At 44.8% G+C, this 24,555-nt stretch overlaps 1 protein-coding gene across 1 annotated transcript in view; it reads left to right on the forward strand.

Moving 5' to 3' along the window:
* The window catches only part of FECH (ferrochelatase), a 30,061-nt gene continuing 5,506 nt past the window's right edge, over positions 1-24,555 (forward strand). Inside the window, exons 1-7 of the mRNA XM_066246749.1 lie at positions 1-217; positions 6,191-6,320; positions 9,952-10,071; positions 11,078-11,226; positions 15,593-15,727; positions 18,608-18,714; positions 22,362-22,460. Coding sequence (XP_066102846.1) covers positions 151-217; positions 6,191-6,320; positions 9,952-10,071; positions 11,078-11,226; positions 15,593-15,727; positions 18,608-18,714; positions 22,362-22,460 — 807 coding nt within the window. The 5' untranslated portion in view covers positions 1-150. The remainder of the gene's footprint in view (positions 218-6,190; positions 6,321-9,951; positions 10,072-11,077; positions 11,227-15,592; positions 15,728-18,607; positions 18,715-22,361; positions 22,461-24,555) is intronic.

Here is a 24,555-nt window from a genome sequence, read left to right on the forward strand (position 1 = left end):
CCGGGCAACGAATGAGTGGGCACAAAGGAGACCCCGAGCGCGGCAGAAGGGTGCCCGGTGCGGTGCGGGCGCTCTGCGGCTTGGCTCTGTTGTCCCCAGCTGAGCGCGCCGCTGCGGCAGGAAGCCAGGGCCGGCCAGGCTGTCCTGAGAATGCTTTCCTTCGGCATAAACATGGCTGCGGCCATGCGAACTGTGGGCGCTCTGCTCCGCGATGGAAGTAAGTGGGGCTGTCGCGGCAGCCGCGGATGCCGAGGACCCCGCGACCCGCGGGGACTGCAGGCAGCTCACTCCCTCCTGACCCCCAGCCCGGGACTTCCGGAAGCGGCGGCCTACTGCGCAGGAAGCAGCGGCGGGGTGGGGCGAGGGGCGGGGAAGGCTCGGGAAAGGGACCCTCTCCTGGGAGGGTCGCGAGTGGATACGTGGGTCACTGGAGGGCCCTGGAAGGCCGCGGGAAGGGGCATGGAGTCCTACCCACCTGATGGGCGGCTGTCAGCAATGGCTGAATTTCTCAGCGTCTTGGTTCTTATCTGTCAAGTCAGAATAACGAGTCACCTGATTGTTGGGAAGATTACGATGGGACAGGGTGTTAAGGCCCAGACACGGGGACCGAGCTCAAAAGAGTTTGCAAAAGTGAAACACAGCTAGGCTTATAAAGACCCAGAGCGTTCTAAAGGAGAAAGAAAAGTTGAGAGTTTTATAGTAAAAAGCACGTGCTTGAAAAAACTTCACTTCTGCTTTCTTAGCTGGTAGATTGGCTCAAAATGGTAATCTTTCTGATGTCCAGTGTTTTGGATAATGGAACATTTTCTTGACGTCATTCACATGGTTCACTGAAAGGCATTGATGCAAAGGGACTAATGTGCATCCAGCTATTGATGCAGGATTGCAAAGTTCGGAAATTTACTTCCCAGGCTAGTTAAGGCAAAAATAGAATTGTTTTCTTATACCTCAGCTTACTTTCTTTTTCTTTAATTTTTCTATTCATTTGAGAGAGGGAGAGAGATAAAGGGTGGTGGGGAGAGAGAGAGAGAGAGAGAGAGAGAGAAGCATCAACTCGCTGCCCACTTAGTTGCCCCACTTTTAGTTGTGCACGTATTGATTGCTTCTTGTATGTGCCCTGACTGGGGATGGAACCTGTGGCCTCCACGCGCCAGGATGATGCTCTTCCACTTAGCTAACCGACAAGGGCTCAGCTACTTTCTTTAAATAATTTGGTAGCTTGGCCATAGTGGCTCCATTTTATTCCCTCTATTCTTCGACATCATTATCATCATGCATCCAACCTTGGCTTCACTCCCTGGTGATGGAGGGGAAATGTGCCCACTGCTGCTCTGCTCTAGCCCCTGGCATCATCTGGTACTCGCTTGTCCTTGGCAGCAGGGCACACTAACCCAGCCTAGTGTTTTCTAGAGATATTTGGAGAACAAATATGACTCGTTGACAACCCCACACATTTCTAATGCAGATCCTGAATGTAGGTTGTGTCTACAGAATGTACTGATGGAACTCTGGGTCAGACATACTTGGTTGGGACACTAGCTCTGCATCATTCTTAGCTGTGACCTCTTGAGCAAGATACTCTACCTGGCTTGGGTTTTGGTAAAGGTAAAAGGAGTATGGTAGTACTTCCTAAGCTTGCCTTGAAGATTAGCTGGATACAGCTAAAGCTCATAACACAGTGCCTGGCACACAGTAGGTACATCGAGGCCTTGAATATGTTCAGTCAGTATTATGAAAAAGGCTGCCACATACTACGATGCTTGTTAATGCATTGGAACCATGAGTGGACACAGAGGTGACTTGTTTTGCTAAGAAATTTCCTAATTCACCTGATCTGTGGTGGCACAGTGGATGAAGCGTCGACCTGGAAATGCTGAGGTCGCCGGTTTGAAACCCTGGGCTTGCCTGGTCAAGGCACATATGGGAGTTGATACTTTAAAAAAAAAAAAAAAAGAAATTTCCTAATTTATCAGTCTGGTGTCTACTAAGTGGAGAGACTCCACTCCAAACCTTCATATCTTATTACGAGTGCTTTTGTTGGGAAAATAATAAGGACCCCAAGTACAATGAGAATCAGTTCACTATGGGAGACAAAAGGCATGATCTTTTAAGAAGAGGAAGCACAGTGGCAGTAATGGGCTGAAAAAAATATCAAATTAATCTTTTCTTCCATTGACCCTTCCTGTGGCAAATAAAGTCTGACAGGCTCTAGATTTGAGGTCATGAGACAATATGATTTGTTGTCCAGGTTGTGACTAAGTGGAAGGGTTCAGAAACTACAACAAGTAGATTTGATATCCAGTTGTATTGCAGAATCTGATTTTAAGTTGTGGTTATAATACTTCAATCATTTTGTTAGATATGAAGGGATGAACATTACCTAGGTTGTAAAAAATTGAGTAGTATTTCTGAAAATAAATTCTGAAAGTAATAGTGGAAAAGCAAAATTTTATACTCTGTGTTTTTAGCATATGGTTCCTTGGGGTGTACTGTATACCATATATATATGTTAGAAAGTTGGCAGAATAATTAATTATAGTTTTTCTTTCCAAACTTTCTACATAAACATCTATGCCTCTTGTAATTATAAAAAAAAAATCTGGAATAATAATAAAGAGAATCAATGTTTAAATTAATGACATTAGGACATTTTGGCTCCATACAATAAAATAACAATTTTTTAAAGCCTCCCTTCCCCAAATAGAACTTTATTTCTGTTAGTTTTTTAAATGACATAAATTTTTATAAATGCCTTTTGAAATAATCCTCATCTCCTATGTGGTAGAAAGGGACTCTATTATATATTTAAGTGCTTATGTACTTTGTTCTTTCTACCCTCTTCTATCCTATCCTCAAGCATCCAGAATATCAGATAATTAGGTTTTGGACAACCAGCTGATAGCCATGAACTTCTTAAGTTACAGGTATATACTTTTTTTCTTTTTCTTTCTTTTTTTAACTCACAGGTATACTTTTGAATGATTCACCTATTGAGTTTGTCAAGGAGTTATGAAGTTTTGTTTTCTTAAATCATCTTCTCTTCTTCTGCACATCCCTCAATTTGATAGCTTTTATTGTTTGTAGGTCTTCCAAAGGTAAATCAGTTGTAAAATTCCTTGGTCTTAGTTTATAAGTGGGTAAGGACGTACTGTTGAGTACTGCTGGTCTTTAAATAATGTTGTTTTGTCTAACATTATTTTCTTACAATGTCGATGAGATGCCTTAGGTACTTTTATTTTCTTTAAAAAAAATTTTTTATTGATTGATTTTAGCAAGAGAGGAAGGGGGGAGAGAGAGAGACAGGAACATCGGCTGTTCCTATATGTGCCTTGACCAGGGATCAAACTGGCAACCTCTGCACTGCAGGATGATGCTCTAACCAACTGAGCTATCTGGCCAGGGCAGGGACTTAACTCTTGTTTCTATCAATTAGGCGATGGTAAAATTGATTTCATTATACGTCATTTCACTTAAAGGCGTAGAAATTACTGATGACGTTAGGTGAGGACTTGCTGAATTCTAACCTCTTGCTTAATTACACGCAGTGTGCGCAGTACTATTCTTGGGGCTGGACATAGATTTCTTCTTTCTAATCTTCACAACAGCTTTGCAAGATTGACCTTATCACCATTTTACAGATGAGAAAAGTGAGACCTGGAGTAGCTGGGTGAGTTGCCCAAGCACTGCCACGCAGCTCGTTGGTCGCATCAGGGGTTCCTGCTCAGCTCTCTCTGGTTCCAGAACATGTGCTCTCTGTGCCCCACAGTGCTGCCTTTGGACTGCTCTTTAGCTGGGAGCTGCGTATATTCAGGGGTCTCCGTCGGAGTTTCGAAAGATCACTCTAAATTCCTTTAGCTACATGAACACTAATCTTTGGGTAGGAGCCACTGTTTCTCTAGAACCTTCAGATCATTAGGGGAGAGGTGTGTTTTAGAGAGGCCTTGGAGGGGTTGGTTTTTAAAGTCCTGCGCAGACAGGATCCATGATTTAGTAACATCACCCTCCTCTGAGAATTTGTTCAACCATGGAGAAGAGAATACCGTAAGCAGAGGGCATCACAAATCAGCAGCTCAAATAGTTGCCAGCTCCCACATTGTTCTAGGAACTAGTTGGAGACTCTCATCTCACCCCTATCCTCCCTTTTAAGGTGCATAGGCAGAAATTTTATAATGTTACAACAGTCATATTATGGGATGCTAAAATTCTGATCTCATACTTGATGGAATCAGATATATTCCCATTCATATAAGGAATTGCGGACATTGTGGCATGATTGAGAATCTGGTTAAATCTCATCATGCAGTTCGGAATTGAACGTGTCTCAAATAAGGAGGTGTGGGTTGATTTGAAACTTCATTTGAGCAGAATTGAACTTCTTTCTGTCAATCTTTGTGCTTCCACTTTGAGTTAGTAAGGTTTATTCAACACAAACTCATGTAATTGGCTCTGTTGGCAATGGGCACAATCTGGATAGCTGGAAATCTAAGTGGCCTGCAGATACCATTGTCCTGTGTTTTATAGACATTCTAGGTGATAAGAATCAGCAGGTGTGGTCCCTATGCTCTAGACTAGGGGTCCCCAAACTTTTTACACAGGGGGCTAGTTCACTATCCCTCAGACAGTTGGAGGGCCACCACATACAGTGCTCCTCTCGCTGACCACCAATGAAAGAGGTGCCCCTTCCGGAAATGCGGCGGGGAGGGGGGGGCGGATAAATGGCCTCAGGGGGCCACATGCGGCCCGCGGGCCGTAGTTTGGGGATGCCTGCAGTCTAGACACTTACAAATGAAACTAATGTGATCATTAGTCATATGTAGCAGACCCCGCACAGAATGCTGCACTGAGGATTATCTGCTGCGATCCTCACAAGGGCCCCCATAGCAATGTGTCATCATTTTACACCCTAGTCACATTTCTAATTAGCGGCAGAACTGGATTCAGAATCAGATTGCTGGTCCGCAGGCTGAGTGCCTCAGCAGGACACCAGTGACTCATAAGTAGCAGGAGGAAAGCGGGAGGCTGAGCTCAAAGCTGGTTCAAACCTGTGGGGCTACAACCAAGTAAGGCCCAGGGCTCCCCAATCTGGGGGGGTTCTCCAGGTGCAGCACTAAGTCCTGTGGGGCGTAGGGCAAGACTACATTTGGACAACTACTTATCATATGTTGGACAGCAAGCTGTGAAATGTATTCTATCTTCCTACACTGGTAAATAGACCTTCATGACAACCTGGAAGGGTTCACTCTCGAGTCCTTCAGAGTTCCTGCAGAAATGAGGAGGCCTGGGGAGGCTGGTGTCTGGCCTGCAGGCTCCCCTGCTTCTCCTCCCACCGCTGGCGTGTCCGGCCATTGTGGGCAGTCTTGTGCATTCACATCTGTGGACTCTCCAGTTTGTATGCTCAAGTTCCATTCTTGTCCCTGCAACAGCCGCTCGTTGGGTAGCCTTCAGGTCAAGAATTGCTTACATCGATGGCATGATCAGCCCCCAGGAGGATGGGCCCAGGAAAGAGGCCTGTGCAGGCTCTGGAAGTGGGTGGAAAGCTTTGGGGCAGGGAATGCTGGGGTCCTGGCACCCTGGTCAGGAATGTGGGGCTTGGATTCTGGGGACCCACGAGTTCTTGGCCATGCAGACTGCATACCTCCTGGGATAGGGTGCAGCTGGGGAAGCACCAGAGTGTGCCCTCTAAAGCTGAGCCCCCCCACTGCAGGGTCCAGGGGCAATACCCGGGTCCGCAGCCCTGGTGCTTTATGGGAGAAGGTATGTAGGCAGATGTGGGGTTTGTGTAGCTGATGGACCCTGGCGGGTTCTGCCCCTGCAGTCCGCGGCTCTCACCCTTTTCTGCAGCCTTCTCACCTTCCACGTGAGCAGTGTGCTGTCATCCATAACTTCCCTAAGGTGCGGTGTGTCCCATGAGAGGTCCTACCCAATCTGCAGCCCAGGCTCTCCCTAGAGGAGGTGCATGGTTTCTAAAAGGACTCCATGCAGTTCCTGATAAGCCACCCTAGGGGGCGCCACCATGTCCCCTTGGAGAAGCTTTCACTGCCTTCACCACTCTGCAGAGATGGATGTGGGGGTATCACCTCTGCTGTAGCCTCTCTTTAAATTTTAAATCCAGGAATTATCTTCTGAGAACCACTTCAAAGGAAATTACTTTCCAGCTAGATTTCATGCTGCCACTTTAATTTTGTCACAGGGGTGCCTGGCAGCTCAAGGGCCCGTCAGCCATGGAGGTGCCAGTCGGATGTGGTGGCCACCGCGGCAGCCACCACGGACACAGCCCAGTGTGCCGGAAGCCCACAGCCTCAAGTTCAGCCTGGGAAGAGGTATGAGCCTAACGTCAGGTGCTAATACGGATTTCTCTTTACTGATGCAGACGTCCGTGCATACGAGCTACCCAGGAGGAGGATGCTGGAGACACCCCGTGTGTAAGGGGCGCCATGTCATTTCCTGACTTCCTTTCAAAAGCTGTTAAACTATTAAACAGGTTTCACCACCCCGCCCCACCTTAGGACTAAAAGTAAACTTTTAAAAAATTTTTATAAACTTTTAGATCATTAATTGATTAATGAATTTATTTTCCAGCTTTGTTAAGGTACAATTGACAAATATAACAATCCCCTTTGTTAAAGCGCAGAGTTGAGTGCCAGCAGTCTGTGAATCACGTAGGAATTTAGTTCTGGAATATGTCACATAGCACAAATGATATGGATGCTGGAAGTGTATTTATGAACCTAACATAGGTTAGGTGTTACATAACGTAACACCTGTGAGGTGTACGTCCTGTGCAGACTAAAGGATAACTAACCTACCAAGAATGTCCATAGTGAACTCTACTGTTGTTTTTCATCTGTTCACACAGTGAACATAATTGTAAGTGACTTCATATGATCTGTAATTTATTAAAGAAATAAAGCACATCTTTCCTAACTCAGCTCTGCTGTTTGCGGGCCTCAGCAGGCTGGCGTTGTTGCTGGGTGTCACCTTTTGTAACAGACGCCTCAGCTGTTCCCAAGTCTTCCTCGGGGACAGAGGCAACAGAAGACTATAAAGATAATTATTTAAATGAGAATGTAGATAGAATTCTCCACTTTAACACTAAGGACAGTGAAAGAAAGTAGCGATGAACTATTTAACCCTTTGATCTTTCTGGTAGACCAGATGTTCTGTGAGTTATACAATGTGAAAATAAAATAGGTTTATTCTGTTTGTTATTTTTTGTTGTGTGACCAGGGATACAGTGATTGAGGAGGAAGTACACTGACGCTTGTAGGGGATAGGGCATTAGAGGTGGGGCTCCAAATCATTTCTTTCCTGCTCTCTGGCTTCCTAAAAGATTGACTCTGGCGAGGAAGGCGGAGTGCAGCCGCTGCAGCGGTCCTGGGGCCCGAGTAGGCCGCCTTTCCGCTCGCCCACGGCCCCTCTCACCACAGCGGCGGTACGCAGTGCTTTAAGTCCTAGGGTACTCGGGAGACCTCAGGAACTGATTCGATGTGGAACCCTGGGAAATAATATTTCGTTATTGTATTATTTCAGTGTCAAAGTCAATAATATAAATAGCCTTAATATTAAATTATTAACATCTAATACAAATCTAAAATAGAAGTTTTTATTTTATTTTTAATTGATTTTTAGAGAGAGAGAAAGAGAGAGGTAGAGGAGAGAGAGGGAAACATTGATTTGTTGTTCCACTTATTTCTTTATTCATTGGTTGACTCTTGTATGTGCCCTGCCCAGGAATTGAACCTGCAACTTTGGTGTATTTGGATGATGCTCTAATCAACTGAACTACCCAACCAGGGCCAAAAATAGAAATTCTATTAAATAACTTTATATCATATTTATACAAAAGAAATGAGTGCACTTTGGGTAATACAGACAGCAAAAACAAACTCCCCCAAAAGATTAAAAATCAGCAATAATCTTACCATCTAGTATTTTGTCTCTATACCTGTATCTATTAATATTCACTCAGTATCTATTTACTAAATGTGACAATACTGTACACATTATTTTTATAACTTCCTCTTTTTATTTAATAATGTGTTACCATATAAACATTCTACATTATTTTACTAATGGAAAGGTATTAAATCATAATTTACCCAGTCCCATACTTTGGAGCATGTAGATTACTTCTAATTTTAGATATTAGAAATGGAGCAGTGACGAGTGTCTTTGTGAATCTTCTGGTGCCAGGCTTTGTGAAGGCATTGTGCTGTTTAGTGCTTGGACTAGACTAGACTAGACAATACTAGACTAACCCTCTGCTAGCCCCGAGTTAGCAAGCTTGTCTGTAAAGGACCAGATCGTAAATATTTTAAGCTTGCGGGCCATTTGATCTTTTTTTGCTGCTATTTAGCTCTGTTGTTGTTATAGGAGAACAGCCATAGATAATATGTAAATGAATGATCTGTGTTCCAATAAAACTTTATTTAAAAATAATGCAAATTTGATGCATGTACTATAGCTTGACAAACCTTGTTCTAGAAGCAGCATAGACCTTTAGGCCAATTATATCTTGTAAGTTGACTATTATATAAGGCAGGATAGAATTCTATTTATTGATGAGCTAAGTTTCTGTGACATATCATTAATTGTTCAAAGGAAAAAATCTTATATTTTGAGAGTCTCAGAATATAAAAATAGCAAAATGTTGACACCTTTTCAAGTGAGAAGTTTTAAGTTTTAAGTATGTTTTCCTGTGTACACTTTACGTTCAAACAAAGGGAACTTGGCTATGTGCAGACCTTGGTGTCAGATGTACTCTGTTTGGAAGGGGGAAGCGACAGAGACCCTCAACTAAAGCTTTATACTTGACATTCTGGAAAAGAGGGATGTGGGACTGGGGCTCACTAATGCTCAATTCGTCATGCACAACACAGTTTTGAATTAAGTGCGTGTGCATTAGGGATTTTCAAATCGCATACATCTCTTTCATGTATAAGATCAACATGCTTTGCAAAGCATGGGTTTGCAGTGCAGGGTAACATCCCATTTAAAGCCACTCTTGTTCTGAGCTCAGGTGTAGATGAAAAACAGTTCTAAATCCCGTTTCACATTGATACCCTCTGTGGCTTAGGTAGATCTCTTAGCCTGGAGTTTCTTAACCACTGATCTGTTAACTGGCAGCAATCCATGGGAAAATGCACTTAATTTATTGTGAGTCACAGATTTGGAAAGTGTGAGACAGTGTCCCAGGAGAACACTGGTGGTCTAAGTAGAAAGATTAGGAGAATATTACAAGTTCATAGTATAATGAATTTGGAATTTTCAGGTATCAAGAAAAGAAGACTAAACTGGTTTGTAAATTCATTGATAGGACTTCTGGTCAGAGTGGGTGGAAAAGTTATAGAACAATGGCATCTTCAGTGTAGTTGTGTGCTTTAATAAAAAGGAGATTAAACCTCCTTCCTCTAACAGTGGTCTAAGCCAAAGACGATTTTTGCCCTCAGGACATATTTGGCCACATCTGAAGACATTTTTGGTTGTCGCAACTGGGGTGGGATATGTGCTATTGCCATCTAGTAAGTAGAGGACAGGGATGCTGCTATCCCTCTACAATACACAAGACAGCCCTCCCCAACCAGTGTTATCCAGCCCAAAATGTCAGTAGTGCCAAGGCTGAGAAACCTTGGTCTGAGACAGTGATGTGAAAAATGAATTTTGTGAATTTTTATAATGGGGCCTAATGACATTGTGAAGACACAACATCAGGGTGGTTAACTCCGCTGCGATGGGCATGAAATTTCTGGTGGACCAGCGATTGGAAACCACTGATCAAAAAAATTGTTTTCACCTGTGTCAATCTGACCCTCTCTCCTGTCTCCCATTGCCTGATGTTCTTAACAATCACATCAAACAGGTTAGATGAGTGTTTGCTAGCCAAACCAAGATTCTACCGTAGAGGAAAATAAAAAGTATCACAGGTCAACTGTTGCGTTTTCTCTTACGTAGAAAGCCGAAAACCGGAATACTGATGCTAAACATGGGAGGGCCTGAAACCCTCGGCGACGTTCACGACTTCCTGCTGAGGCTCTTCCTGGACCGGGACCTGATGACACTTCCTATTCAAAAGTAAGACACCTGGGAGCACCTGCACTTATTCATAACTTGTCCAACACATTTTGCGTTCCGTGTATCTCAGTGCTATAGTTTAAAGAAACAAAAATAAATGGTGCTAATGCACATCTGGTGGTGGCTAGAGCGGCTTTGTGGTTTTCTGTTAGATGTGAGAAGGATATGATACTGGGAGAATTGCAGGGTCCCCAAGAGACAGCAAGTCAGGGAGTATTCTTGTTAAATTAAGAGGAATATATGCTTCCTAATGTCTTCTACGTCCCAGTTCCTGCAGGGTGCAGGGTCAGGTGCCCTGATCGTAGCTGTACACGTCCCGAGTCTCTCTTCCACCTGTTTGGGGCCCTGGATCTTCCATGTGGACCACGGCACAGCTTGTGGGAGAGGTGGCCACTCCTCTGAGAGTGTCCAGTGTTCTCTCTAGTCCAGGCCGATAGAGCTGGCCCTTGTTGGTGACCTCAAGCTTCTGTTTTTTTTTTATTTTAATTTAATTTAATTTTATTTGTTTGTATTTTTCTGAAGTGAGAAGCAAGAAGGCTGAGAAACAGACTCCCGCATGCGCCTGACCGGGATCCACCCGGCATGCCCACCAGGGGGCGATGTTCTGCCCATCTGGGGCATTGCTCTGCTGCAACAGGAGCCATTCTAGCGCCTGAGGCGGAGGCCATAGAGCCATCCTCAGTGTCCGGGCCAACTTTGTTCCAATGGAGCCTTGTCTGCAAGGAGGGGAAGAGAGAGATAGAGAGGAAGGAGTGGGGGAGGGGTGGAGAAGCAGATGGGTGCTTCTCCTGTGTGCCCTGGCCAGGGATCGAACCCGGGACTTCCACACGTCCAGTCGACGCTCTACCACTGAGCCAACTGGCCAGGGCCAAAAGCTTCTGTTTTTAAAGGCTTATTCTTGTTAGGCTCCTAAAGTTCTGCCTCTCTTTTTCTTATTGAGTAGAAAATGTTTCTGAGGTTGCTAAGGTGACGTGAAAGCCACTTACCTTCCTGTTACATGATTTAGTAAGCTGGCTCCAATCATCGCCAAACGCCGGACCCCCAAGATTCAGGAGCAGTACCGCAGGATCGGAGGCGGCTCCCCCATCAAGATGTGGACTTCCAAGCAAGGAGCAGGCATGGTCAGGCTGCTGGACGAGATGTCCCCGCACACAGGTATTGTGCCTATTTAGCATCCCGCTGGGTTTGCTCTTTCAAAGTGGTTACGAAGTTCAGAACCCTACTGGGTGCCAGGTGCAGTCTGTGTCCTGGCAGCTCCTGACCTGTCGGGTTCCTATATGATGCATGATCACTTAGATCTCGAGGTATTTTCCTTTTCCTTGGCTGTATACCCTTTCCTGCTGCTTCCTTATGTCACAAATCAAAAAGCGATTGAGCTGGAGTGTAAGGAAGAGACTACACACCCTGAATAAAAGGTGCGCATGTCATTGCTCTGGGAAAAAAATCTTTGGGAAATGGACCGAGGCTGCTGCTCTTGCCTTTTCTTTCCGAGCGGGTCAGTAGTTATTAGATCAGCATCTATAGCCGCGTTAGCTTGCTGTTGCTGCAGCCGTGAGAGTAAGCAACTTTCGGCAACTGCATTCAGCTCTCTTGGCAGTACCACCATCATGAGGCGCCTGCGTGCCTCATTGGACATGGCGCTGCAGAGGGGATTGCCCACCTGTCCTCTGAAAACCTCTAACACGGACAGAATAAAAATGTGCAGAATGAAACACTGACTACATGAATGAACGACCAGTGCCATATTTAATCGCATTTGAGATACCATCAATTGTAGAGCATACCATTGTTTTTGTGTACTACCAAGACACACAAGAGACACTCTGCCAGTGAATGTTAAGGCAGCATCTGCTGTAGGTACAGACCGGTATGAGAAATGTTGAAACAAAAACATGTGCATCCGAGGACATGTGAAATATATTCATTGCAGGTCCATTTTAAGGGTGCGGGATCAGGACAGGAGTGAGACACAGTGGGGGCCCTCACGGAGAACAGCCCCATTAGGCAGGACCACCAGCCTTTCACACACAATTAGGGACAAAGGGCTGTAGCCCTCTGTGGATATCTCACTCGGAAAATTGCTCAATTGTGCTTCTGAATGCGAGGTTTGCTTCCTGCCTCTGCCTGTGGCCCGGGGGCATTTCCCATTCAGTTCAGCCCCAAGGCCTCGATGCATCTTTTAGAATGCTGGGTGAGGGAAACTGCGCTGACCTGTGCTCTCACTCCATAGAGTGCAGACTCTGTGGTCACTGACAGTTTATCACATAAAAGCTTTAGGGTGTGTCGGACCTGCACTTGCTGTGCTGTCTTCAGTGGAAAAAGGGAGGAAAGATGGCTTTTTTTTTTCTGACGATGTGGTTGCCTTGGCAGTGTCATACCCATTGCCGTGAAGGGTCCTTGTAGAGTCGCCAGACGTGAACAAGGCATACAGATGGAGGCACCGTCTCCCCCTCCTCCCTCTGTGGTGAGGGAGGGTTGTCCAGACTGGATGGGCCAGCAGTGGCCTCAGCCTCCTAGGCTGGCCTGGGAAGAGTCCCCTGGAATGGGCTGGATTTAACCCACTGACTGTCAAATAATTAAGTATGTTACTAACTGATCGTCTAACTACGTGGCCATTTCATGCAAAGAGAGGAAGCTAGGATTAATCATTCCCTGCTTTGGTAGGGACCTAAGCATAATATCCATTTCATATTTTCATAGTTAAATTGTTGAAAGAATCATTTAGAAACAATTAGTTCTTAAGCCTTCTATCTTATAGAGACATATGAAAAGACGGCCTGTTATTCTTTATTATATAACTTTGCGGGTAAGTTTAGGGCAACCATGAGGCACAGCTCAACTCCGTGGCTGCCTCTCCACTCACTAAATTATTACCAATGTGACAGGAAGTCCTCTTTTCTCCTTTTTGTTTCAGTCGCTCGCCCCTTTGATCACTCACTCACCCACGAGTTCATGCGTTAATACCCACATCCATCCATTTTTCCGTCCAGTGAGCCACCAGATCTGTGTCAGCACCGAGCACATTGCAGGTTGAACGAGGAAGGATAAGGTGATGAATAAGTCACATCATTACCTTCACGCAGCTGAGTTTCCTGGTCGTTTTCACTGATGTAGGGAGGAAAATCTTTCCGGGGCTACGTCTGGTTTTTCTGGCTCCTGGAAGCTTGTCCAGGACCAGGTCTGGGAGGGCAATGGTACTGAGCACCCTTTGGCATGTCATCACCCCCTGTGCCCGCAGTTGGCACCCTGAGGCAGGTAAGTGAAGTTACTGCTTTGTCCTGCATGGTAGGTGACCCTGCCTGATCTCAGCAGACCTGGTGGGGGTTCTGGTAGTGGTGGGGAACAGGCCCAATACCTCTCACTCATTCCCTCACCAGCGGTCCACTGAGTGTCCTGCACTGTTCAGTGCTGCTGTTCAAAGTTGAAAAACATGGTGTCTACTTACAAGAGGCTTCCAGTCCAGTGGGAGCTCGCTTCACAGGGCCATCTGCTGAAGGGAGAGAGAGACAGTCTCCTGAAGGATTGTTGCCGTCATGTGTATAAAGGCCGACAATCACACAGAGTGTGGAATAGGAATCATTAGATAGTCTCAAGGGCTGGCATCTTCGTTGGGGGAACTTGGCATTGAAACCAAGATCACCAGGCGTGGCTCCCGTGAGGCCCGCCCCCCCAGAGTGGCCACTGCAGTGCAAAACTCAACAGGGATCTCTGTAAACACGTGTTATTTCCTCAGGATAAGGCCAGCCGCAGAGAGCACGTTGTCAGTTTTCTGACTGTGTTTTGTAAGCCATCTTTAGTTGAACAGGTTAGCAAGCCTTATCTGCTCTTTCCAGAGTATTTTATTCTGTCACTTCAAAATGTGGTCACCACCCTGCCCTTATTACAGTGCTGAGGAACCCCGAACCCCAGGCATTGTGGTTGCAACCCCGCCAGCGACGGTGGAGAGAACGTGAGAAGCCGGCGGACCTGCCGCATTGGGGGATCTTACTCTGTCACCTTGATAGTAGTATCGTCTCAGAGCAGATTAGAAAGCCACGGTCACTGCAGCTGCACCGCAGATGGCCAGGCACTCCTGAAACGCGGACTCGATCTCGTGGTGGTTGGCAATGTTAGGATGAGCCATGTGACCTTTGGACAGTCAGTCGTTTGGAGTTTGCTGACAGGGTTATGTCCTCCGGTGTGTTTTAACTGCAGTTCACCATATGTTATGTAAGAAGACATAAGATTGGTGGCTTAGAAGGGACAGTCAGCTGAAAATGACTTTGTTTATCCCCTTTTCTTCCTCCTTTTGTGGTCCCCAGCCGAGAATGTCGCATCAGACTGTCCCTCCCATGCCCCTCCTTCCTCTCAGTATTCTGTCGTTGGTGACGTGCTCCATTGATTCATGGTTTCCAGGTCCCATTATTGAGGGATATTTTACACACACACACACACACACACACACACACACTAAATGTGTTTTATCTTTTCATTTAATCTAAATGTTTCTTATGTGGCAGTTTAATGTTAGATTCTTAGTTGCAGCCCATGCAGATGGTTGGACGGTAAGATAATCTTGGGTTTATTTATTATTACTTAATGCTTATGTAGTGTAGTCTTGTATCATCCTTGAGTATAAGTTAGGTGTATGAAAAGACAAAGAAACAAGTCTGGGTAACTTTAGGAAACTTTGAGTTTCACGATTTTATAGATGCCTGAGAATTGCGTGGTTGCAGATGCTTTTAAAATCCAGGGACAAGAGTCCCAGAAAGGCCGAGGAGGAGCTAGAAGAGGCGATGGCAAAGCCATGGCAGAAGGGACACAAAGCCACAGCCGGGGTCGCCCTTTAGGTGCCGAGAATTACTTTAAATCCACTTAGTGCCTCCAGTTTAAGCATCGCTGTTGGATATTTATGTTGTTCATGTATTAAGTGAGGGGAATCGGCTCAATCATTTGTTACCCATGGGCTTGTATCGAGTATCCCAGAACTTCTGTATCGACTAGGTGACCTGGGGCTCAAGGGCACAGGAGGGAGGAACCTGGTGGTGGAAGCAGGTGGGGGCAGGGAAGGAATGTGGGCAGACCCAGGTTATAATTTCAACTCGAGCACCTGCTCCGTGTGACTCTGGGCGGTTCATTAACCCTGGGGAGTCTCTGTTTCCCTATAAGAAAAGGGAGGTTTAAATGAGAGGGAGAAAAGCGAAGTGTCTGCCACTGTGTCTGGTTCGTAGCTCTTTTCTTCCTTCTCTTGAGTCTCATCAGTAAAGAGCAGAGGCCTAAGCACAGAAGCGTGAGTTTTGAAAACCATTATGCCAGGTAAAGATGTATGGGGGAGGGGCTGGCCCCAGATAGCGACCCAAAGTCCATGCCCTAGCTGCAGACTGGATAAGACCCCAGGAATATTCTAAACTTCCTCACGCTGGCAGCACCATAGGCAGTGGGGCTGCTGTCCTTTGTTCTGGACAGTGCATTACATTTGGCGACTCAGGGGGATCTATGTAAAGATTAATACTTTCTCGTTTCCACATATGCTCCCTAATAGCCCCTCACAAATACTATATTGGATTCCGGTACGTCCACCCTTTAACGGAAGAAGCAATTGAAGAGATGGAGAGAGACGGGCTGGAAAGGGCCATTGCTTTCACGCAGTACCCACAGTTCAGCTGCTCTACCACAGGTGAGGGCTCCCTTTCCCAGGGGCAGGGGGTGGCTGGGCCCCCCCCCCCCCGGCGGAGTAACCGGGGGCCTGAATGCGGAAGGGAAGGATAAATCCTCTGTGATTTGAATGGCAAATCAGCCTGTCTGTTTTCTTTTTTTTCTTTTTTTTTTGTATTTTTCTCAAGCTGGAAACGGGGAGAAACAGTCAGACAGACTCCCGCATGCGCCCGACCGGGATCCACCCGGCACGCTCACCAGGGGGCGATGCTCAGCCCCTCCGGGGCGTCGCTCTGCCGAGACCAGAGCCACTCTAGCGCCTGGGGCAGAGGCCAAGGAGCCATCCCCAGCGCCCGGGCCATCTTTGCTCCAATGGAGCCTTGGCTGCGGGAGGGGAAGAGAGAGGCAGAGAGGAAGGAGGGGGGGGGGGTGGAGAAGCAAATGGGCGCTTCTCCTATGTGCCCTGGCCGGGAATCGAACCCGGATCCCCCACACGCCAGGCCGACGCTCTACCACTGAGCCAACCAGCCAGGGCAGCCTGTCTGTTTTCAACTCGAGAGTTCAGGTCAGTCCATTGGCAGTCTCATGGTTCTCCTGTCCCCTGAGTTATTGGCCAGTCGGCTGAGAGTTACAAGTGGGGGTGGGAGGTGGTCGCTGCTGGTGTCCAGTTCTGTAGCACGGTTATATAATGCAGCGATTTTTCACCTGGTGTGTCGCCGCAGTTTTTAAGACATGCGTTATCTGACTATTTATTCGGGGCACTGACCTCTTTTCCCTTAGATTATCAAATAAAAAACATGATGACAGCCGACACAACACTAGTGATGCAGTGTGAGTGAATCAAAATTATAGCCACGTTTTTATAAGATCAGCAAAAAATATATCTTTTGAGATGCTGCAGAATTTTTAGTAATTAGTTTACCTGTGCTGTGAGATGAAAAAGGTTGAAAATTTCTGGTATAATGGAGGAGGAATGAACCTTAAGCCATTTTCTCCACTTGTGTAATAAACCTATTTTTATGGCTACCCTAATATTCTTATCAATGTAGCAAAGGTGATTGCTTTTTGCATACTGAGAGCAGAGGTGCCCATTATAACGTTAGAAATATTGGTGTGTTTTTTTGTTGCTATGCTTCAGTTATGGGTTAGTTGCTGGTTAAACCAAAGCCCAGTTTGAAGTTCCCTTTGCAAACATAGTGTTCAAGATTTTGGAAAATATTACTGTGCGTCATTTTCTATATATTTAAGTGGAGCAGGAGAATAATCTACATTTAGCACCCTGTCTCATTAATTGTAGGCAAAGCTGCTTCTGTCACCTACAAATATGTTAGTTTATATTTCATTTCAAGAATTGGGGTCACCACATTTTTTTTATTGAGAGAGAGAGAGAAGTCTGTGCAGTTTTCCTCCAGTTTGTCACATGCAAGGGAAAAATAATTGTAAAGAACTACATCATCACGTCAGAGATTTGAGAGCCTTTGGGAAACACATTCATTCTCTGAGGCCACTAGAGTGTCATTTATCTATTGTATCATTTAAACACAGGAGTAAGTATATTCTGTGTAAGAGTTATAAGTGAATTCTTTAGTTACGTTTTCCTCTTAATTACTACTTAATTACTACTGGTCATTCTTGGGATGTTTCCAAGTGACTCAGAACAGCGACCATGGCTTCCAGAAGTCCCTGAAAATGATGGTCACCTGTATGACGTGGCTTGCAATGTGAATATGGTGGTGATTACTTTGCAATTTCTGGAGAGACTGTTTTTGAACTTGGAATGGACTCCTTCTGGATTCTTCTGATTCACTGTAGTCTACTCACCAAAGTGGGACTCATTTCTTTTTTTAAAGTTGAGTCTTAGCTTTCGATTTAAATACGGCTGTGTCCTAACTGGCATTTTAAGTTGGAAACCTGATTAATAGTTGTCATAGTTAGAGAAACTAATGGATTGGTGTTGGGCAGCACAAAGGGTTTTGAAACCTTTACTCTATGTTAAGACTGAGACAGAGCCCTGTGCTAGGATCTGTTTCGTGGGATGAGGCTTGGCCTCAGGCCCCGCCCCCGTAGGCTGGGATAAAGTTGCATTGGGTTGGTCCCCTTTACTTCCCTTAGGCTTTAAATTTTCTTGATTTTCACCTCTTGCTTAGAAATGCAGGTTTTGTTAGCTTACCTGTGAGATTTTGACATCCATTTAACTTATTCCAGGGAACGATGATAATTTTATAAAAACCTAAACATAGAAAGTGCTCATAGAAAACTCAGTAAGTCGCTGTTTTATCAACAAACTGTTAAGAAGGATGGTTATAAAGCTTTTATTATAATGTGGGAAATATTCATCCATAATATTAACTGAAAAATGCCCCAAATACTCAGGATTTCGTATATATACAAAATTGCGTATATACTAAAATGACAACTTTGTAAAACAAGATAACTAAAAAAAATAATTGTAAAGAACAATGCAACAACAAAACAATGCTTGTATCAGTAAGCTGGGATAAAGGCTGGCTTCTTCTTTCCTTCTTTCCCACCCCCCACCTTTTCTGTAATGGTTACCTTCAGAGTGGGGAAAATTTTTTTGACATGGTTTTAACTGTAGGACTTGGTCCCTGCAAATAGCGACGGCTTGTATTTCATAAATCCACTGTTGTTGTGTCTCTCACCAGGACTGACCGCTGTGATCTCTGAGAGGCCGTTGAAATGGATTGCTTTTTTGTGATCTTCATTTGCAGGCTAGTTAAGTCTATGTGCATTTTAGAGTATTGAAATGATTGTAATTAGACTTATTCAGTATAGAAGCAGTTGCCTATTTTGAGCGTATCATTACTGCCTTGGCTAGTCTTGTTTCTTCATCTCACCCTGGTCGGTAAGCATCCGCTAAGCGGCCCCCTGTATATTTCAGGTAGCAGCCTAAATGCAATTTACAGATACTACCAGGCAGTGGGAAAGAAGCCCAGGATGAAGTGGAGCACGATTGACAGGTGGCCCACGCATCCACTCCTCGTTCAGGTGAGCCAGCAGCGGCCGGACCCCGCCTCTGGAGTGGGTCATGCCCTTGCCTCGCCTTCTTTCTGGGTGTCCCTCTGAGCCTCGCAATTCTCTTGCTTAAATTGTGTGCTGGGAGTTTTAAAAAGGACTTGATTTGATTTATTATGACAAGGGAAAATAAATGTAAAGATGAAAGGTTAGACTCTTTGCTTTCTTCAGGTTAATATTATTAGTCATAAAGCATAGCAGAATTACATTTTCAGTTTGATGTTTCCCAATGACCAGAAGAACATTCATAGATTGAATGACGGACAAATAAATCCTCTATTTTCTAGATCTTTTAAAATGTCAAAATACTTTTTAACTGAAAGGGACTATATCCATGTCTTTGGAGACATGAAAATAAAATTAACATTTCAATTGAGAACATTTCATATATTAGAAAAAATTTTGAAATTCTTCTACACAAATTAGGTTTATAATATTTATATTAACAGATGCTTGATATTAGAATCAGTGAAAACAACAAGTCTAAAGCCACTGGTTTTGTTGTTTTCAATTACAGTTGACATTCAGTATTATTTTGTGTTAGTTTCAGGTGTACGTCAGAGAGCTTAGGCAGTCATATACTCTACAAAGTTGTCCCCCAAATATCCCTGGTACCCATCTGGCAGCGTACGCAGTTATTACACTATTATTGACTATATTCCCTATGCTGCACTTTACGTCCTTGGGACTATTTTGTGACTACCAGTCTGTGCTTTTTGATCTCTTTACCTTTTACAGCCAGAACCCCCACCTCCACAACTGTCAGTCTGTTCTGTATCTATGAGTTGGCATTTATTTTGTTTGTTTATTTTGTTCATTAGATTCCACATATAAGTGAAATCATACAGTACTTGTCTTTCTCTTTCTGACTTATTTCACTTAGCATAACACCCTCTAGGTCTATCCATGCTGTCACAGATTGCAAGGTAGCTTTTATTATATCCCTCTTTTGCCCTTTGAATATGAGTGCTGTTGGTAATTGCCCTAAATCACGCAGATATAGTTTTGTTCTGTTGGTGAAAGTTTCTGCCTGTGAGTTAGTTGAGGTAAGAGAAATAGTAAGTGATTCGGATTTTATCCAGGGTACGTTTCATCCCTTGGACATTCTCTGGCAAAATACCTACCCAACACCTTTTTTAAAAGGCTGGAGTCACTTAATATCTGTAACCACAAGATGGTGCTAGACATTGTTAAAAGCAGGCCAGCTCTCCCCTAAGCAGACAACATTCCTTAGACAAGTAGGTGATGTCAAGGGTTAACCCTTAGGTTGAAATCCAGTTCGAAGTATAAAAAGTGAAAAGAAGGTGCCTTCCCTTAGGGAGGGGTATATTGGTCTCCATGTCCCCCGTTTGTTTGCTCTGCTGCTGGGCCTGGCCGGCCGGAGCCCCAGCGTACCGGACTCCCTTGCTCTTGGCGGCCTGGACCAGACAGGAGGGGCGCGCAGGTCAGCCGTGACATGTGGTCTCGGAGAACTGAGGGTCTGCGTAGCATCTGCCGCCTCGATCCACTTAGTAATTAGATTTGCATTAAAATTCAACCATTTGAAAAGGGGGGAAGCAGGAAGATGGAAAGGTCTCTTAACTGAGGACGTCTCCATTCCTAAAATGAAAGGGAATCTCAGGCATTTGTCTGCCGTCCCAGGTGGTGTGATTGAAGGCTCTGAGAGCCGCCTGCCCCTTTCATTCTGCTGAGCGATTGCGCAGAAAACACCACAGATGGATTTTAGATGACTTAAGTAGCACTTGGACTTGCCAGGGCTCCTCAGTTTTGATGATGGCTTGGGGTCTGTTGTGAGCCATAACAAAAAGTGTGTTTGTACTTGCAGGTTTGCAAGATGAGAAAAGGACAGGTACAAGAATTCTTTGGAAACAAAAATTTATACATAGATTTTGTTCTTAATATTATATAGATTACATGAGAAGGAGATATGATATCTAGCAGAAATAGAAATAAAAACACCCCCCAAACCTAAACCCTAAACTAAAACTAAACTGAATATAATTAAAAACTAAAACCATACATATTTCTAATCAACTTCGTACATATTAGGGGTAGTAATTACTTAGAACAGTCATTTTATTGTTACCTAGCTGTTGGAATAATCAGGATAAATGGTCCAGGCTCCCGGGTCAGCTTTGTAGTGGCCTCCTATCCCAGCTTTTGTCCAGAGTAACCCTTCCTGAGCACCCTAGTTTCCAAACACTGCGAGGTCCACCAGAAAACACCGCCTTTGTTTGCATGGAACCCTACCACATCCTGTAATTCAATTATACATTTTGAAAAGGAAGCTAACTCTCTAGGCACCATTTTGTGCCTTGAAGGCATTTATTTACATTATTTTCAGGGTTCCAGAAAGATGAATCATATTTCAGTATTTATTGGGGAATGATTTGCTCATCCTAAATTGGTATATATCCAGTTATGAACAAATATAAATTTACATGGTTCTGGTAAATTGTTTTTCATAATGTTTTAAAAACCTTTTTTACTTGAAAATGATTTCAAACATGCAGAAAAATTACAAGACTAAGAATAGCATAAGGAGCTCATATCTTCTCTTTACCTGTATTGACATATTAGTAATATTAACATTTATCTCTGTGTATGTATGTGTCTATGTAGACATAATTTCTTTTCCTAAACCTTCTGAGCATAAGTTTTAAAGGTATATATACACATGTAAAATCACCCTTTACGCCTAAATAGCCGGGATATTTCTTCCATAACCATGATAGAATATTCAACTTCAGTAAATTTAGATTAAGTTATTAGAATTTTGTCAATTGACCCATCAATGTCCTTTGTAGCATTTGCTATTTATAAGTGAAATGACAAAGAATGATTAAAGTGGAAGATGAAAGCAAGGCCCTTCAGATCTGGTATTTCAGCACCTATTGATGTAAATTGGAAAGTGCCAACTAGACTGGAGGGAATTAACTGGTCTGGTCGACAGAGGTTGGGGGGGGCGGGGCTTGCGTTCCAGCCCAGGCCCAGCAGATGTGACTGAATGGGCCCCCGAGCCTGCGCATTGCTCCCCCCTCTGTGAATTTAATGGGAGTCCTACAACCTCTCCTCTGTTGTTAGGGAGGTTGTTAGGAAGATGGACTCAGTGAGGACACGGGGCTCAGAGGGAAAAAGGTCATAAAAATAGATAATATTTTCTTATTCCTCTATTTCTGTCTGATGTACTTTAATGCAATATGCCTGAAAGCCATACTGAGGAGATTTAGAAAGACCCTGTAAGCTGTTTTGCTGCTCACTGAGCAAATGAGAGGTCTTAAAACAACTTCTCCTTCCCATCTGTCTTCCTTTCCATCTGGAAGTGCGCCCTGTCCCTCCCGAGGGGGGCACATCTAGCGCGTCCGTTTTCATTGAGCCATTAGCGAGCTTTAGAAGTTTCCCATCAAATCCCCTAGGCCCCTGAAACCGTTATGAGCCATTCTGATGATGAACTAAAGCAAGAGACACTGTACTGTTTGCAATTTTTTTTAAAGAGAGTTCAGATGATGGAGGCTGGCTCTGAGATCGTTGGTGTGGCTCTCATTTTTAAAATACTATCTTTTTCTTCCACCTCTTCATTCCCACTTCCTCCTGACCCTCCTTCCCTGGTATTTCCGCAGTGCTTTGCAGACCACATTCGGAAAGAGCTGGACCATTTTCCCGCGGAGAAGAGAGACCTGGTGGTGATCCTTTTTTCTGCTCACTCACTGCCGATGTCTGTAAGTAAGGACATTCTGTTGGATGGCCTCCTGGTAGAGGATGTGAAAAGTGTGTAACTCGGACCTGCCTCCCTCAGCACCCTGAATTCCAAAGTCTCCAACTTTGGTGTTCATTTAACTCAACTGACTTCTTGAAACCTAACAATAACTCATTCAAATTGTAATACTCATGATTTATAAATCTGGAAAAATTATAATAACTTGCAAGTGGCACAGTGCAAAGAAGACAGCTCTTACCTGCCCGATGTTTTAGTGGGTTGTGTCGTGCGACCTCCATTCAGCCTGAGGGTCTCAAACTCATTTTTTTGTCCTCGAGACTTGGCAGGGGCTGTGTGAATTCCACGAAGTGAGTGCGGTTTTCAATGCTAAGACTAAGGACCCACTCTGGTAGGTGAACACAGAGAGTATAGGAACAAGAGCGATCCAGCTACTGTGCTGTGTGACACATGGAAGTGCTTGGAACAAGCAGCCCGTTTCATCAGCTCGGAGCTAGTATCGTGTCCTACGAACATTTCTTTCAAAGCTGGAGACTTTTGTTTTCTTAGGGGTTACTATTAAGGTTTTAACTCCAGGCTTGACGGAGTGAATGTGAGACTCTGGGCCACTCCTGTAGTCGGTCTCTACTGCCACCTGGTGGTGACCAGGGTCAAGCCCTTTGCAGCTTCTCCACTCCGTCCAGCGAAGCAGCTGCCAGTTAGGCAGGCTGAGGCTCGGCTTGGAAAAGACATTTCTCTCTTCTGGAAGCCTGCCTGTCTGTTTGAACAGGTTCATATTCTCTCTCTCTGGCATTATGCAAATCCTCTTCACATGTCCGTCTTTCTCCTCCACCCTCATCCTATTTATAACTGTCCTGTGTGTGATGAGGCCACGTCTAAAGTGCCAGAGGGAAGCTCTTGAACTGGGAAGGGAGGAAACACATTTTTACAGTGAATGTTTCCAGGTGCTGCCTTCTCTGCCCACCCCCTCCCCCCACCCTGCTGCTCTGTTTCCCCTCCGGAGTTGAGCATGCTGCCTCCAGGTTTTCTCGCTCCAAGTTCTTCTGTGTGGGACTGAGGAATGCCGTGAAGTCACGAGGATAAGCAAGGGGTGGCAGGGAGCGTGGGACTGGCATGGAAGGAAGCTGATGTAGCAGGCTCTTGTCCCTACATTTCCCACCGCTTTGTGGCTTTTTAAAAATGTATTATTGGAAATAAAATTTAGACTTACTTGCAAAAATAGTGCCACCTCCCCTTCACATAGCCGTGCCTGGTGTGACATCCCGCGTAACCCTAGTGCGGTGATCAGAACGGAGAACCGGACCGCGGCGCCTAGTGTTCGCTGAGGGCCAGGCTTCTGTGGAGCTCACCACTCCCTCCGCAGACATCCTTCTCAGTTCTGGGATCCAACCCAGGACCCCACGTCTCACTCACTGTCTGATCTCCTGTGTCCCCAGTCTGAGATGGTGCCTGGTGCTCTCCTTGTCTTTCCTGACTCGGATGTTTGTGAAGAGTGGTTGTGTAGAACGTCAGTTATTGTGTCATGTGCTCCTCTGTTTGGGTGCGCCTGGTGTTTCCTCATGATCACGCTGAGGCTGCGCATCATGGGACAGGGTGCCCAGGGGTGACGGGTCCTTCGGAGTGCGTCATATCAGGGGATGTGATGGCGAGTGTGTCTCCTGCTGGTGTGTGATCAGTGGTGTCTGCTGGACTGGTAGTTATTCTTTGTCTTTTTGCAATTAAACATTTCTTAGGGGAGAGTCTTCGAGAGGATGTGTGTGTCTTGCTTCTCATATTTTTGCCCGTAATTTTAGCATCCATCAGTGGATCTTGCCTGTAGCAATGATTTCTGTGCTGTTCTGATGATGACTTTGTTTTTCCTTTATTCCTTCTGCATTTATGTTTCTAATGTCTTTTGAACTAATTTTTAGTAATGTCATAAGATAGTTTGTCAGTATTTCATGTCAACAGTATTTATTGAGTACCTGTAATGTTCCAGGCACCGTTCTGTTCACTGTCAGGATATAGGAATGAACAAAATAGGCGCAAAGCTTTGCCCCAGGGAGTTGACAGACAAGACAACAAACGTAATATATAAGAACATATTATGGCACATCAGG

Source organism: Saccopteryx bilineata, chromosome 11 (genome assembly GCF_036850765.1).
Source record: "Saccopteryx bilineata isolate mSacBil1 chromosome 11, mSacBil1_pri_phased_curated, whole genome shotgun sequence".
In the NCBI taxonomy this organism is placed as follows: domain Eukaryota; kingdom Metazoa; phylum Chordata; class Mammalia; order Chiroptera; family Emballonuridae; genus Saccopteryx; species Saccopteryx bilineata.